Below are 15236 nucleotides of genomic sequence, written 5' to 3'. Positions count from 1 at the left end.
TGCTAAGGGAGGAAAAACAAAAGCAACCAAATAATTCAAAATATTAGCAAACCAAGGAGTGAGGAAGAAATAAAAAATATTATACAGAATGTACAAATGGTCATCCGAAAAATCATCCTGAATGAGTGAGTCCTCAGACGCACGCTCAATCCTACTCAGGTGGTCAGCCACGAGGTTCTGCACAGCACTCCGATCACGGATCTCCAAATAGAACTCTTGGAGCCAAAGCATCCAGCTGATCAATCTAGGGTTTGATTCAGCCTTCTTCAACAGGTACCTCAGAGCTGCATGGTCAGTATAAACAATAACACGAGTACCAAGCAAATATGAACAAAATTTCTCAAGAGCAAAAACTATCACTAATAGCTCCTTCTCTGTGGTAGTGTAATTTGCTTGGGCAGCATCCAAAGTTCTGGTGGCATAGTAGATCACCTGAGGCAGCTTGTCAATCTTTTGAGCAAGGACAACCCCCAATGCATAATTGGATGCATCGCACATCAGCTCAAATAGAGCTGTCCAATCAGGTGCCTGAATGATAGGGGTGGTAGTCAACACATGCTTGAGGCAATCAAAAGCCTCTTTGCACCAGTCATCAAAATCAAACTCCACCTCTTTTTGTAGCAGATTGGATAGTGGAAGGGCCATTTTACTAAAGTCCTTGATAAAGCGCCTATAAAACCCTGCATGTCCAAGAAAAAAATGAACCTCTTGCACGCAAAAGGGGTAAGGCAATTGTGAAATAACAACTATCTTTGCAGGGTCTACCTCTATGCCCCTACTGGAAATGATATGCCCTAAAACTATACCTTGTTCTACCATGAAGTGACATTTTTCAAAATTCAGAACAAGGTTAGTTTCAATGCATCTATTAAGAACTCTATCTAGACTATCCAAACATGCATCAAAAGAGGATCCATAAACAGTAAAATCATCCATAAACACCTCTATGCAACTCTCTAAAAAGTCACTAAAAATGCTAAGCATACACCACTGGAAGGTACCAAGGGCGTTGCATAGGCCAAAGGGCATCCTCCTATAGGCAAAAGTGCCAAAGGGACAGGTGAATGTGGTCTTTTCTTGATCCTCAGGAGCAATATGAATTTGTAAATAGCCAGAAAAACCATCAAGAAAATAGTAATGAGACTTACCTGCCAAGCGCTCAAGCATTTGATCAATGAATGGCAGGGGAAAATGATTTTTTCTGGTTGTCTGGTTCAGCCTCCTATAATCAATGCAGACTCGCCAACTATTCTGCACTCTTGTGGGGATAAGCTCATCCCTCTCATTCTTGATCACTGAGAGGCCTGTCTTCTTAGGAACCACTTGGACTGGACTCACCCACTGGCTGTCAGAAATGGGGTAAATGATTCTAGCTTGCCAAAGCTTAGTCACCTTCTTTTTCACCACATCTAGAATGATGGGGTTGAGTTACCGATGTGGCTGCCTCACTGGCTTAACTCTATCCTCTAAAAGTATCCTATGCATGAAGGTAGATGGGCTAATACCAGGAATGTCTGCTAAAGTCCATCCAATGGCTTTCTTGTGCTTCTTGAGCACTAGCAACAACTTCTCCTCTTGCTCAGCAGCAAGGGAGGCAAAGATGATCAATGGAAATTTTTCCTTGTCCTCCAAGTAAGCATACTTGAGGTTTACTGGTAAGGGCTTCAACTCTGGTGTGGGTGGTGGCTGAACAGTGGAAGGAACTAGGGTAGTAGAAGAAAAGGAGGGTTCCTCAGCCTGTACCTCATAAAGAAAGTCAGAAGTATATGTACTTCTTGCAACATGGTTAGTGCATTCTGACTCTAAAAAATCAACATCAAGAGGTACAACACCCAGAAAATCAGAACCAGACTCAAATTCAAATTTACAACACCCATGCTAATCCTTTCATTTCCCTTGAGCCTCCTTTTGTGGGTGGACAACTCCTTTAGAAACTTGGCATATCTTGGAATTTGCTTGATGGCATCTAGCAGAGGTATGTTCACCTCTACTTTCCTAAAGGTCTCCAAGATCTCCTTATCCACTTCTTCCATCTTTTTGTTTGGAATTGCTCTAGGTGGAAATGGAAGAGGGATAAGAGGCTGCTGCAAGTCAGAACTACTAGAAGAAGGTCCACCTGCATGAAAATTTTTGTTAGCTCCCTCATGATCAGGAAGCTTTCTCTTTTGTGCAGCTAGCTCATCCTCTTTTTCAGGTGTGGAATGAAGCTTGATTGGTTCAGGTGCAGGTGCTGCTACCAATGGAGGCACTTCAATTTGCTTTCCAAACCTCAAGGTGATGGCACTCACATTTTTCAGATTCTGCACCGTTTGTGAAGGCAATTTGTCAGAATTTTGGGACTAAGCTTGGTTCAACTGAGTAGCCATTTGCCCCATTTGATTTGTCAGACTCTGAATGAAGGCTCTTGTCTCTTGCTGAAATTGCATATTCTGGATGGTCATTTTCCTCACTAACTCCTCTAAGGAAGGTTGAGAAGGGGCCTCAGTTGCTTGTTGTCTTTGTTGTTGTTTTTGCATTGGAGGAGGAACATATGGCATGCTTGGACCAACAACATTCTGGAAAGGAGGGACAGGCTATTGTTGCTGCTATTGTTGTTGTGGAGGATTTGCCCATCTCAGATTTGGATGATTCCTCCAACCTGGATTGTATCTATTGCTTGAAAGATCATAATTATTCTGCTGTTGTTGGTTTTGTTGTTGAGGGGGTCTATTATAAATGTTTGCAGCATAGGCTTCAGGTTGCTCATTGACTCCAAATTGCTGCAAAGAAGGACAGAGATCTGCATGGTGATTAGCAGAAGAACATAGACCACAGACTCTTGCAACAGTAATAGGTGCAGATGCAGATTTCTAATTTATGGCAAGCTGAGTTACTAGGTTGACCAAGGCATCAAGTTTTCCCTCAAGCTTCTTATTTTCAGCAGATGACGATGAATCCGTGGCCATCATGGACTCCTCTAAGGACAATAGCATCATTTCTTGCACTGAATTGTTGGGAGTTGGAAGCCATCTTCTCAATCAGATTCCTAGCCTCAACTAGAGTCATATCACCAAGAGCTCCACCACTGGCAGCATCAATCATACTCCTCTCTAGGTTGCTAAGTCCCTCATAGAAATATTGCAGAAGGAGTTGCTCAGAAATCTGGTGGTGAGGACAACTTGCACATAATTTCTTGAATCTTTCCCAGTACTCATACAAGCTTTCTCCACTAAGTTGCCTGATGCCTGAAATGTCTTTTCTGATGGCAGTATAAAGGGAAGAATTTCTCCAAGAACACTCTCTTAAGGTCATCCCAGCTGGTAATGGACCTGGGAGCAAGGTAGTACAACCAATCTTTCGCCACTCCCTCCAGAGCATGAGGAAAAGCCTTTAGAAAGATATGATCTTCCTGGACATCAGGGGGCTTTATGGTGGAACAGACAATATGGAACTCCTTAAGATGCTTATGAGGATCTTCACCTGCAAGACCATGAAACTTGGGCAGCAAATGTATTAGTCCAGTCTTGAGAACATTTGGAACATTCTCATCAAGATATTGAATGCACAAGCTTTCATAAGTGAAGTCAAGTGCAACCATCTCCCTAAGAGTCCTCTCACGAGGTGGAGATTGAGCCATGTTCTCAGTATGAAAATTAGCAGCCGAATGCTCAAAATTAGAATGTTCAGAATCACCAGCAACAGAATGCTCGGAATGCACTAAATGCATGGAATGCTCAGAATGCTCAAAATGATCAAGATGCACCAGGGGTAAAAACAGGGTAAAACTAGGGGTAAAACTACAACTATACTCAAACGATATCCAAATGAGCTAAAAATTTGTGAGCAACACCCTAAAATCATGAAAAGATAGCACAAAAATTTTCAGACAAAAATTCAAAGTATAACTATAAAACTGCCTAAGAAAAGTTTAGAAAAATAGGACAATAATACTTTTAAAAAAAAAACTTAGTAAACAACTGATTTCTTAAGCGCTGAGTACTGCAACCGGCACTAGCCGATTGGGGCTGCATGGGAAATTTTTTTCTATCCTAAATGCATATATAATAGTCATTCTGATAACCGGAACAAAAGTTATGGTCATATTGAGTTTTGCTAAAAACAAGTTCCCAAATTTTTTGTATCTCACAAATTCAGCCACACCAGGTGCTTCTGGTATTTTTCACACAAAATATGGATCAAAAAAAACTACCACACAAAAAATCAGCCAAAAATAACAACTCTAGCTATCAAAACAAAAATCGCCAATTAATTAGAAAAATCTGACACTATTCATAACACTATTCACATCATTTTTCACCTCTGAACAGGGGACAAGACTGAAAAACAAAATAGAACACTACACAACTGAAACACACAAACAACACTAAACAACAGAACTACACACAGAAACAAACACAAAGACACAAAAACATAATTATGAACCTTTGGACCACTACTCCCCGACAACGGCGCTAAATTTGATCGGGGCCATACCCGAATCAAATAAACATTAAAATGCAGTATCTAGGAAGTGATCCTAGGTCGTCTCCCAGTGAGCAATGATCAAACAAACATTCATAACATATAATAATAAAAGAGTAACGAAATGGGGGGGGGGGGGGGTTGTTTGTTTTTGTAATTTAAACAGCAGCAAACTTGAATTAAAAAAATAACAGAACTAAAACATGTTTTCCCTTGATTCAAAAGCAAGTCTCTTATCCTAGGTTACGACAATTTATCCCTAATTAGTTCAACCACTTAATCCAACCTGAAATTAATTTACTAAGCGAAAATTAACACAAGGCTGTCATCATGTGATTGAGCAACATACACCAATTAATTCCTCTCACATATCCATTAAGCATGAATGTTAATTAAGCATAGAGACAATTAATCAAGCAATAAGCATGCATGGATTAATATCAGCAACAAATACAGAATAATTGGTGAAGGGGAAAAATGACCAGAATATAATATTAATAACAACCTCAAAGAGAGCTATGCTTAATCCTTAAGAGAAAACAACACTAGAGATTCAACCTTCCATTAACAGCAGAAATGAAACACAACAACTGGAAACTAATTGCAACACATAAATGAAAATGAATCTACAATAGAAACCAAAAATGAAATTGCAATTGGAAACGAAATGCAGAAACAAATAAGAAATCAAACGCAAAAAAAGAACTGAAATTAGAAGACAGAAATGAAAACGAAACTAGCATTAAAAGTAGAAAACGAAACTGGAATTTGAAGCAGAAAACAAAAATGGAGTTGCTACATGAACAATACCATGCGCGTGAACAATAACACGGAAAACTAAAAAATTAAACCCTACAATATCTCCCTCTACGTGAACAGTAATCGGCCACCTAAAACCCTAGCAACTGGGCTCACTAAAGGTCATTAGGCCCCAAAGCTTACAAATCTGATTATCGGGCCCAATAAGGTCTGGTGGCCCAATTACAAAAATACAGCCCAAAAATGAAATAAAATAAAACTGGATGACAAATAAAATTGTATGCTTTCTTCAAGTCCAAGCCGGTTCAGCCCAATTCCGGATCCAAGCTCAATTGCTTATAATTCTTCTGAAATTAAATTAAAACACATAATTAGTTAAGTAGGCCCAAATGATTAAACTGCGTAATTAATTTGACAATTAAGGGTAATCAGTAATTAAAATGGTGACAGAAAGGGGTAAGAAATAGGAGAAAATAATGACACATCAACATGCAATAATAAAGTACTGATAGAAACAATGAACACATAAAACAAGCTTAATTAGATAGGGAAAGAATTTGCATCGATTACTCAGCAAGAATCCCCAACTGAGGATTTAGCCTTCCATAGCATGGAAGCTCCTTTTACAATGAAAAAGAGGAATTAAGAGAAATTGCTTGCTTACAAAGGAGTGGGGATGTCTCCTCCACCTCTAAGAATCTCACAATCACGTAAAAACTCACAAATCTTCCTAAAAGATCAAAACTTGGTTTTTTTGCTCTGTTCTTTGCCTCTGTGTATTTCACTCTTCAAGCTCTGACGGCTATTCAACGCCCTTTTTTCCGGCCCAACTATTCCAGACTTAAAAAGGGCTCACTGACCTCGATGACGCGCATAGCGCGAGTAAGTGAATTTTTGCTCAGCGCCAAACTCGCGCTAAGCCTGGATGGTGACAAAAGACTCGCTGAGCGAGCTGATGACGCGCTAAGCGCGTGCCTGCGTGACAGATTCCCTTCCAGATTCCTCATATCCGCTAAGCGCGTTGATGCCTCACTTAGCAGATGACACTTGCTAAGCGCATTGAGCTCGCTTGGCGAGACATCAACTTTAGCACTTCTTCAAAAAAACTCATTTTTGCCTGAAATTGAAGAGAAATTGACATTAATTCCATACACAAGGCTTCTACTGAGTACAAATAAAAACAAAGAAAAATTAATTTACAATCCTAGGAAAAGAACCATAAATTGGAGAAAATATATACATTTTGTAAAAGTTTTCTATACAAAAGTTAGACGTATAAGACGACTAACAACAGGCACTCTAAATTCACTGTAATCAAGCTCCTAGATTTGTTCAGTTACTCCAAAGTAAGGCATTGTTAGTCGTCTTTTATGACTAACTTTTGTATAGAAAAGTTTTCAAAAATGTATATATTTCTCCCAATCTATGGTTCTTTTTGGTAGGATTGTAAATATTTCTTGTTTAGTTTTTATATTTACTCAGTAGAAGCTTTCCATATGAATTTAATGTAAATTTCACTTCAGTTCCATGTAAAAAGGAGAAAAATTTGAAGGTGCACTTGCCGGTTAGATTTCACATCCACAAAAACAAGTAGTACCAGGATGCGAACAAGTATTTTGGCACCGTTGCTGGGGAACTTCTCTTTATTTGGAAAAGTTTAGTTCAATTTGTAGGTGTTTATTCTTTATTCATTAATTCGTTGTTTTGTTTTTGTGAATATTTTTTTACTACAAAATTTATTTTTCTTCGGAATTGGTTAACTGCTGTTTATGATTAGTTGTGTATGCATAGAAAGTCCTCTGCAGGCAATTTGATTCCAATAGACTTGGAAATCGAAGCAACTTGTAGAAGGATCAGAGCATAAAGGCATAGGAAATTTTTGCAGGATATAGAAACAACAACAAATCTTGAAGAACCTCAGTCTTCAGAGTCATCTTCTAGTTTTCCAGATACAACATTCCTTGAAGCCAACACAATGTCTGACGAGCAACCTAGACAAGTAACCCTTGAAGACTACTCAAGTACAAGTGTGCCGTAATTTTTCACTAGTATTGCGCGGCCGGAGGTTCAAGCTCAGAATATCACATATCCATATTTTTTGATTCTGCTTGTACAGGGCAATCAATTTCATGGTTTGCCCAATGAAGATCCTTATGCACATCTAGCAACTTACATTGAAATTTGTAACACAATCAGAATTGCTAGAGTGCCAGAAGATGTTGTTAGGCTCAGCTTATTTTCATTTTCACTATCTGGAGAAGCCAAGAGGTGGCTGCATTCATTCAAAGGTAATAGCTTGAGGACTTGGGATGAAGATGTGGAAAAGTTTCTGAGGAAATATTTCCCAGAGTCCAAGACTGCAGAGGGAAAGGCTGGCCATCTCTTCCTTTCACCAATTCCCGGATGAATCTTTGAGTGAAGCACTAGAAAGATTCCGTAGCTTGCTACGGAAAACTCCTACTCATGGATTCTCTAAGCCCATGCAGCTGAATACTTTTATTGACAGGTTGTGGCCATAATCTAAGCAGCTCTTAGATGCTTCTGCAGGGGGTACATTAAAGCTTAAAGCTCCTGAAGAAGCCATGGAACTAATTGAGAATATGGTTGCTAGTGATCATGCTATCTTGCGTGATAGAACACACTATCCCACCAAGAAGAGTTTATTAGAGCTTTCATCACAAGATGCTCTGTTGGCGTAGAATAAGTTGTTGTCCAAGAAACTCAAAACTTTAACAGAAACACTAAGTAAGCTGGCAACTCAATTACATGTTAGTCAGCCTTCGCCTTCTTCTATTTTGCAGGTTGCAGGTTGCACACTTTATGGTGGAGCTCATGAATTAGGCTGTTGTATTCCCACTGAAGAATCAACACATGAAGTTAATTATATGGGGAACCAGCCAAGGCATAATTTTAATGCAGGTGGATTTTCTGGATTCCAATAGGGCCAGCATTACAACTAGCAGCAAAATCAGTGGAGGACTTACCCTGGTAATCAATTCAATAAAGATCAGGGTGGACCATCAAATAGGCCGCCACAGCAAGGACCTAACCTCTATGAGAGAACAACAAAGTTGGAGGAGACTCTTGCTCAATTCATGCAGGTTTCAATGTCAAATCACAAGAGTACTGAGTCAGCCATTAAAAATTTGGAGATCCAGGTGGGATAGTTACCTAAACAAATAGCTGACCACTCTTCCTCAAAATTTGGAGCCTACACATAAAACAATCCAAAGGAAGAGTGTAAAGCTGTGATGACCCATGGAAAAATGGCAACCATGGCTGAAGAAGAGAAGGACAAGATAATGGATGGAGATAAACAATAGCTGGTAACTGAACTAGCATATGAACCGGAGGACAATTTTTGTGAACTTGAGGAGATTGAAGATGAAGAGGATGACCAGGAGAAGGAGAATACAATAAGCAAGAATGAGAATGAAATAAATGATGAGAAAAAAAAAAGAAAAAGAAAAAGTAGAAGAAAAAGAAAACAATGAAAAAAACTAAAAAAGATGAAAAGAAAAAGAGTAAGAGTGAGCAGTCCAGAGAAAAGAAGAAAGAGGTAGCTCCATCTAAGGGGAAAGAAATGCCATATCCATTGGTACCTTCTAGGAAGGACAAAGAAAGACATCTTGCGCATTTTCTTGACATCTTTAAGAAGCTAGAGATCACCATGCCCTTCGGAGATGCCTTACAACAGATGCCACTTTACTCTAAATTTTTGAAGGATATGCTAACCCGAAAGAGCAAGTATATCCACAGTGACACAATTGTAGTGGAGGGAAACTGTAGTGCTGTGATTCAACGCATCCTTCCACCCAAGCACAAAGATCCAAGCAGTGTCACTATACCATGCTCGATCGGTGCAGTCTCAGTTGGTAAGGCTCTTATTGATTTTGGAGCCAGCATAAATTTGATGCCGCTCACTATGTGTCAAAGGATGGGAGAGCTAGAGATAATGCCAACCAGAATGACTCTGCAGTTAGCTGATCGCTCCATCATCAGGCCGTATGGAGTGATAGAAGATGTTTTGGTCAGAGTTAAACATATTACTTTCCCTACAGATTTTGTGGTTATGGATATAGAGAGGGATATTGAAATCCCCATAATTTTGGAACGTCCTTTCATGTCAACCGCCAGTTGTGTAATAGATATAGGGAAAGGTAAGTTAGAACTGAGTGTGGAGGATCAGAAAATTTCATTCGACTTATTTGAAGCAATGAAGCACTCAAGTGATCAGAAGGCCTATTTTGATGTGAAGAAGGTAGAACGGGAGATAGAATTAGCAGCTTGCCATGGTACTACAGTCTCCTTTGGAAAAAGCACTGAATAATCATGTAGAATGTCTGACCAAGAAGGAGGAAGATGAAGTGCAGGCTTGTATTGAAGAGTTAGATGGTGCAAAAGCTGTTGTCTCGCTAAGCTTGGACCGTGCGCTTAGCGAGACTCAACCGCTAAGCGAGACATCAGCCGCTTAGCGAGTGAGATGAATATTGAAGAGAATCTGCCATGTCATCACGTGCTCAGCGCGTCATCAGCTCGTTTAGCGAGAAGATTGTCTCTTCTGCGCTTAGCACGAGAATACCGCTAAGCCAAATTTCACTTACTTGCGCTAAGTGCGAAGATGGCGCGAAGATGGCGCCTTCGCGGACAAAAATCCCTTTTTAAGCTTGAATTGTAGAGAATGAAGAGATGAGGTCTGAATAGACTGAGGAAAAGTTGAGCAAGGAAGAAAAAGGTCCTAACTTTTAGGTAGATTTTAGTTTTAGGAGTGATTCCTAGGTTCTTAGAGGTGGAGGAGACATCTCCACTGCTTTGTAATCTGGTATTTTCTCTTAAACCCTTCTCCTATTTGTGAAAGGTACTCCCTTGTAATGGAGGGCTAGAATCCTTTGTTGGGAAATTCTGCTGAGTGCTCGATGTAAATATTATTACTATCTATTTTAAGTTGTTTTTATGTGTTCAATGTTTCTATCTGTGCTTATCTTATGCATGCTTGTGGCTTGATCACCCATTTGTGTGTAAGGTTAGGAGCTTTAGCATTGGAAAATGTACTGCATCCTTAGAACTGTATAGGGCAGGGCTAGGTTATCGAACTGTCGGACACGAAATGCAGTAATTTAGTTTTTATCATGCTGTAATTGTAATGTTGTTCTGTTAGGCTAAGTTCAACAAGAGACATCTGAGAACGAAGATTAATTTGAATTAGGCCAAACTCGTGAGACATCGGTGTTTGGTATTTGTGCCTTTAGCATAGAACACAAAAATAATTTCAAGTAGAGAAAAACCCTAATTGCATCAAGTATCTTAGTACAAGGACCCAACGCTTTTACATATCTGTTTTCACACCCACTTGCTCATAATTACTGCTTTTACTTAGAATAGAATTACTTTTTTTTACTTCATGATAATCAATTCTTTACGCAAATGCCTATTTATTGAATGATGCTTTGCCAAGTAAAACAAGTTCCCTGAGTTCGATACTCGGTTCACACCGTTTTAATTATTTACTTGACGACCCGATGCACTTGCTGGTTAAATTTTACATCCACAAAAACAAGTAGTACCAAGATGCAAATAGGCATCGACGCTTGAATCGGGTTGTTGTATGATGTACTACAAAAGTGATCCGAATCAGCATGAACACTCACCCCACTGTTCTGCACGCTACTTTTATCATCCTGTGACTTGGTGTAGAAGGAATAATTGTTGATATCATATCCCTTTCATGTCGGCACATTGAGATATGGGCCAACAACTAACAATCTTAATGTTCTCGAAGCACTGTGATCAACAAAGATTGATTCTCTAAACCTGTTAAAGAAAGTTCTATTGTGCTCTTGCAACATCCTCATCATGTTCATTTTTTGTTGACTAACTCTGAGGATTTGTTTGTGAGCTTCTATGTACGGAATCATGTCTGCTATGTTGTTTAATACATATAGATGCACTTGTGAGACCTCCTGTCGAGTCATTGTGACAACATTGTATCCTCGTGTACCCTTACCTCCACCTGTCTTGTCATAATGACTTTCAAGAATCCCGACAGATTTAACTGTGTCAATGTACTGCAAACAAAACTCAATACATTCTTTAGCAACGTACCTTTCAACAATCGAAGCTTCTGGTCGGTATTGATTCTTGGTATAACCCTTTAAGACCTTCATGTATCACTCAACTGGATACATCCACCATAAAAAAATAGGACCACACAATCGAATCTCCCTCACCAAATGAACAATTAAGTGAACCATAATGTCAGAAAATGATGGAGGAAAATACATCTCCAATTGACAAAGGACAATGGCAGCCTCATTCTCCAAATCATCCAATTGTCAAGAGTCAATGGCTTTGCTAGAGATAGCATTAAAAACAAAGCACAAACGAGTTATTGCGACCCTAACTTTGTCAGGCAAGATATTGTGAATCGCTACATGCAATAGTTGTTGCATTAACACATGACAATCATGAGACTTCAAGTCAACCAATTTCAAATGATTGACGGATACAAGGCTCTTGATATTTGAAGAGTATCCTTGTGGGACTTTTAGACTCCGTAGACACTCACAAAAGCTTCTCTTTTCTTTTGTGGACATTGTGTGGCAGGCTGAGGGCATATACGTTCACCGATCGTGTGATATTGGATGCAATTGCTCTCATATGCCCATTTCAACCAGGTCTTGACGACACTTCAAACCATCCTTTGTCTTGCCTTTAATGTTAAGAAGGGTGCCAATTGAACTATCACAGACATTTTTCTCCACATGCATCACATCAATACAATGTCTAACATCAAGATTGGACTAGTAAGGAAGATCAAAGAATATTTACCTTTTCTTCCATATGTTTGGCTCAGACGATGCTTTCTTTTGGGTCTTCCCAAAGACAGTTGTGATGTCATTCACCCAATCATAAACTTCTTTTCCTGTCAATGGTTTTGGCATAGTCTCATTTTCCTGACTCCCATTAAAAGCTTTCTTTAATCAGCGATACAGGTGATAAGGTTTGAGAAATCTTTGGTGCCTCGTATATAGTGTCTTCTTTCCATGTTTAAGTTGGATGATGCTTGTATTTTCTAATAGATAGAACATGCGTGATGTCCTTTTACACTATATCCACTCAAATTTTCATAAGCTAGAAAGTCATTAATGGTACAAAAAACAAAAGCACATAAGGTGGTGAAAGTCTGCTGCACATTCACATCCCACACATCAACCCCATATTCCCATAATTTTCTCAAGTCTTCAATCAAGGGAGCAAGATAGACATCAATATCATTCACTGGCTGCCTTGGACCAGCTATCATCATACAAAGCATAATGTACTTTCGCTTTATGCACAACAAATGAGGGAGGTTGTAAATCATCAGCAAAATAGGCCATGAACTGTGGTTAGTGCTTAAGCTACCAAATGGATTCATTCCATCCAAAGCAAGACCAAGCCTAAGGTTTCTTGGCTCGCCACCAAAATTAGGATACAAATGATCGATTGTCTTCCACTATGGAGAATCAGCTGGATGTCAGAGAATTCCATTAGTTTTTCTGCCATATGCATGCCATGTAAGGTTTTTTGGGTCATCTGCATTAGCAAACAATTGCTTAAACCTTGGTATTATTGGAAGATACCAGCAGATCTTTTTTGGACGACTGGTGTTTGTGCTTGCTTCATCACTACATTCGCCTTCCTTAACTTTGTACCGTGATACCCCATATGTGGGGCACTCACACATTTCTGAACAAAATGCAATCATTAAGGCATGCATGGATTTCTTGGTACTCCATTCCAACTGGGCATAAAATCTTTTCCTCGTAGTGATTCTTTGGCAACGTGTTATCTTCAAGAAACATTTTTTTTCCAGTAACACAAGCAATTTAGTGAAGCTCTTGTCACTCCACCCAAATCATGCCTTCATGTTCACAAAAGCTAACGCTGATGACAACCTTGTAAAAGTTGTGCACCTCGAATACAAAGGCTAGTTTGAATCATTTTGTATTTTTTCATACAATGGTGCATGTGCTTGTTGAAAATTGTGTTGCCCAAGATCACGAATCATGTCTTCTATACCATGTCCAATGTCTACATTAACCAGGTCAGCATCGGAGACAGTTGGCATGGTTAGTAGTTCCCCATGCCATATCCATTTTTTGTAATTCGGAATGATACCCTTACATATAAGATGAGCTCTTATGTCATTTACTGATTGTCGTCTCCCATTTTCAAATTTAACATATGGACAAAAGAATTTCCCACACAAAGATTGTGCATTACATTCAGTAAATTGCACGAACTCTTCAACACCATTCAAGAAGACATTTTTTATAATTGATTAATACATATGAGTTTTTTTCCTTTTGTTAAATTTGACGAAATTTCGGCAGCATTTCGCATAGGTATCCAAGTACACGAGATGAAAGTGGTGCCATGTCATCATCCACCACATTCAAGTATCCACTCGGAAAACAAATTAAAATGCAATATACCAAATTTTTTTCAAATTTTACAAAAGACAATTAACTCATATGTATGAATCAACTATAAAAAATGAGTCTTCCCAAACATTCCAAACGAACAATTCAAGATTCAATACATCGATTAATGCAAACTGTATGTATTAATCATTGTATTGAATCTCAAATGGAAAACTAAGGTTTACTAGCAATGCCCAATGATAACTAGTTATATAAAATAATAGGCATATATGAACAAGCATGTATTAATCACAAATGTTGAACATACAAATACATACCTGGAAAGATATTGACAAACAATAACAAGGAGTGCGATTAGGGAAGTTTTATTTGTACACAAAACTATCCACTGAAGTACATCGGTCGTTAATGAAGACTTAACTTCCTAAGGTTTGAGTTTCAAAACTTAGACCTACAACCAAAACTAATTATTAAGAATTGAAAACTAGAAATAAGGAAAAAAATTGTAAACCTCAAAGTCTTCGGCAGTGTGGTTTGTAAAATAATATGGTATCTTACAGCAGAGCATTTAATCCTTTATAACATATGTAGATATAAATAAAAGCTTAAGTGTAGTCAAAACTATTGATGTAATTGGGCAATACAAAAGTCATAATGATAGAGACATTGAGATTTTAGGAGTTAAAAATTTGAACTAAGATACTTGAGATTTTAGCAATGAGACTCAGTAGATTTGAACTAAGTACATGAATTAAAGCACTATACATGAAGCTAAGCTTTAACTAAAGCAAGTTCCAATAGGTTTTTTGCAGTTTCCAACACTTCCCCCCCCCCCCCCAAAAAAAAAATTAGCATGTTTGAAAGCTTAGAAGAAATACATTGAGTTTGAGGTCCCTAAAGATTGTCAACATGTCTAAAATTTGGCCATTACAATTAGCAGATTCAATAATTATTTCTTCAAACAGAACCTTTTTCTCAAAGAAAAAGATGATGAAGGACTGCTTCATAATCACAATATTGCTTCCTCTGCTAGATGTCACAAAACTTGAATCCTTAAAGGAATTCTTTGATCCAAATAAGCTCACAAGTGGTTCTTGTCGGTCTTATATTTTCCAATCAATGTTGGATATCTCAAGATTTGAATAAGGCTCTTGATTAGACAACAATTATGATTTGGATCCATGGGACTATCAATGGGTAAACAATGTTAATTTCTTAAGATAGTCGCTTCTTTAAGTATGTCTAATGCTTACATCCTTTTGTGAAATGACGATTCCATCCTTTGTTTGAGTCACTTAATACCATGGAAATGTGCTTAATTTTCTAAGATATTTGGTTTGCAAGTGGTTGAATAAGTGTTCTTTCTGCTAAGAATTTTCTATATGGTCATTACACGTGATAACTATATCATCACTCATCAACATAAACTACAAGACAAACACATTTGCAAGGGAGATGTAAGGAAATAGAAGATTCAATTACATGCTTCATAGTGTTTTAGTCCAACATTTTGAACAACAAAATTGAACTTCCCAAACCAAACTCGTGGGGACTATTTGACCCCATAAAGAGAACATCAAAGTTTGCAAA

At 38.4% G+C, this 15236-nt stretch overlaps 1 protein-coding gene and 1 non-coding gene across 2 annotated transcripts; both read left to right on the top strand.

The window, feature by feature from the left end:
- The first annotated feature begins 3139 nt into the window (after nucleotides 1–3139).
- On the top strand, nucleotides 3140–3246 carry LOC112998202 (small nucleolar RNA R71). The gene has a single exon (XR_003263242.1). It is a non-coding gene; the product is annotated as a small nucleolar RNA R71 (small nucleolar RNA).
- Nucleotides 3247–8803: 5557 nt separating this feature from the next.
- On the top strand, nucleotides 8804–9550 carry LOC102664761 (uncharacterized). Its single transcript, XM_006589893.1, has one exon. It carries the CDS (start codon nucleotides 8804–8806, stop codon nucleotides 9548–9550), a length of 747 nt encoding a protein of 248 aa, XP_006589956.1.
- The last annotated feature ends 5686 nt before the right edge of the window (nucleotides 9551–15236 follow it).

This window comes from Glycine max, chromosome 10 (assembly GCF_000004515.6).
Source record: "Glycine max cultivar Williams 82 chromosome 10, Glycine_max_v4.0, whole genome shotgun sequence".
Lineage (NCBI taxonomy): Eukaryota > Viridiplantae > Streptophyta > Magnoliopsida > Fabales > Fabaceae > Glycine > Glycine max.
The sequence above is the reverse complement of the archived record's forward strand: the minus strand, read 5'-3'. Positions and strand labels throughout refer to the sequence as shown.

What these genes read in the sequence shown, in the direction of transcription:
- LOC102664761 (XM_006589893.1), top strand. Translation starts at nt 8,804, where the DNA reads ATGCCATATCCATTGGTACCTTCTAGGAAGGACAAAGAAAGACATCTT.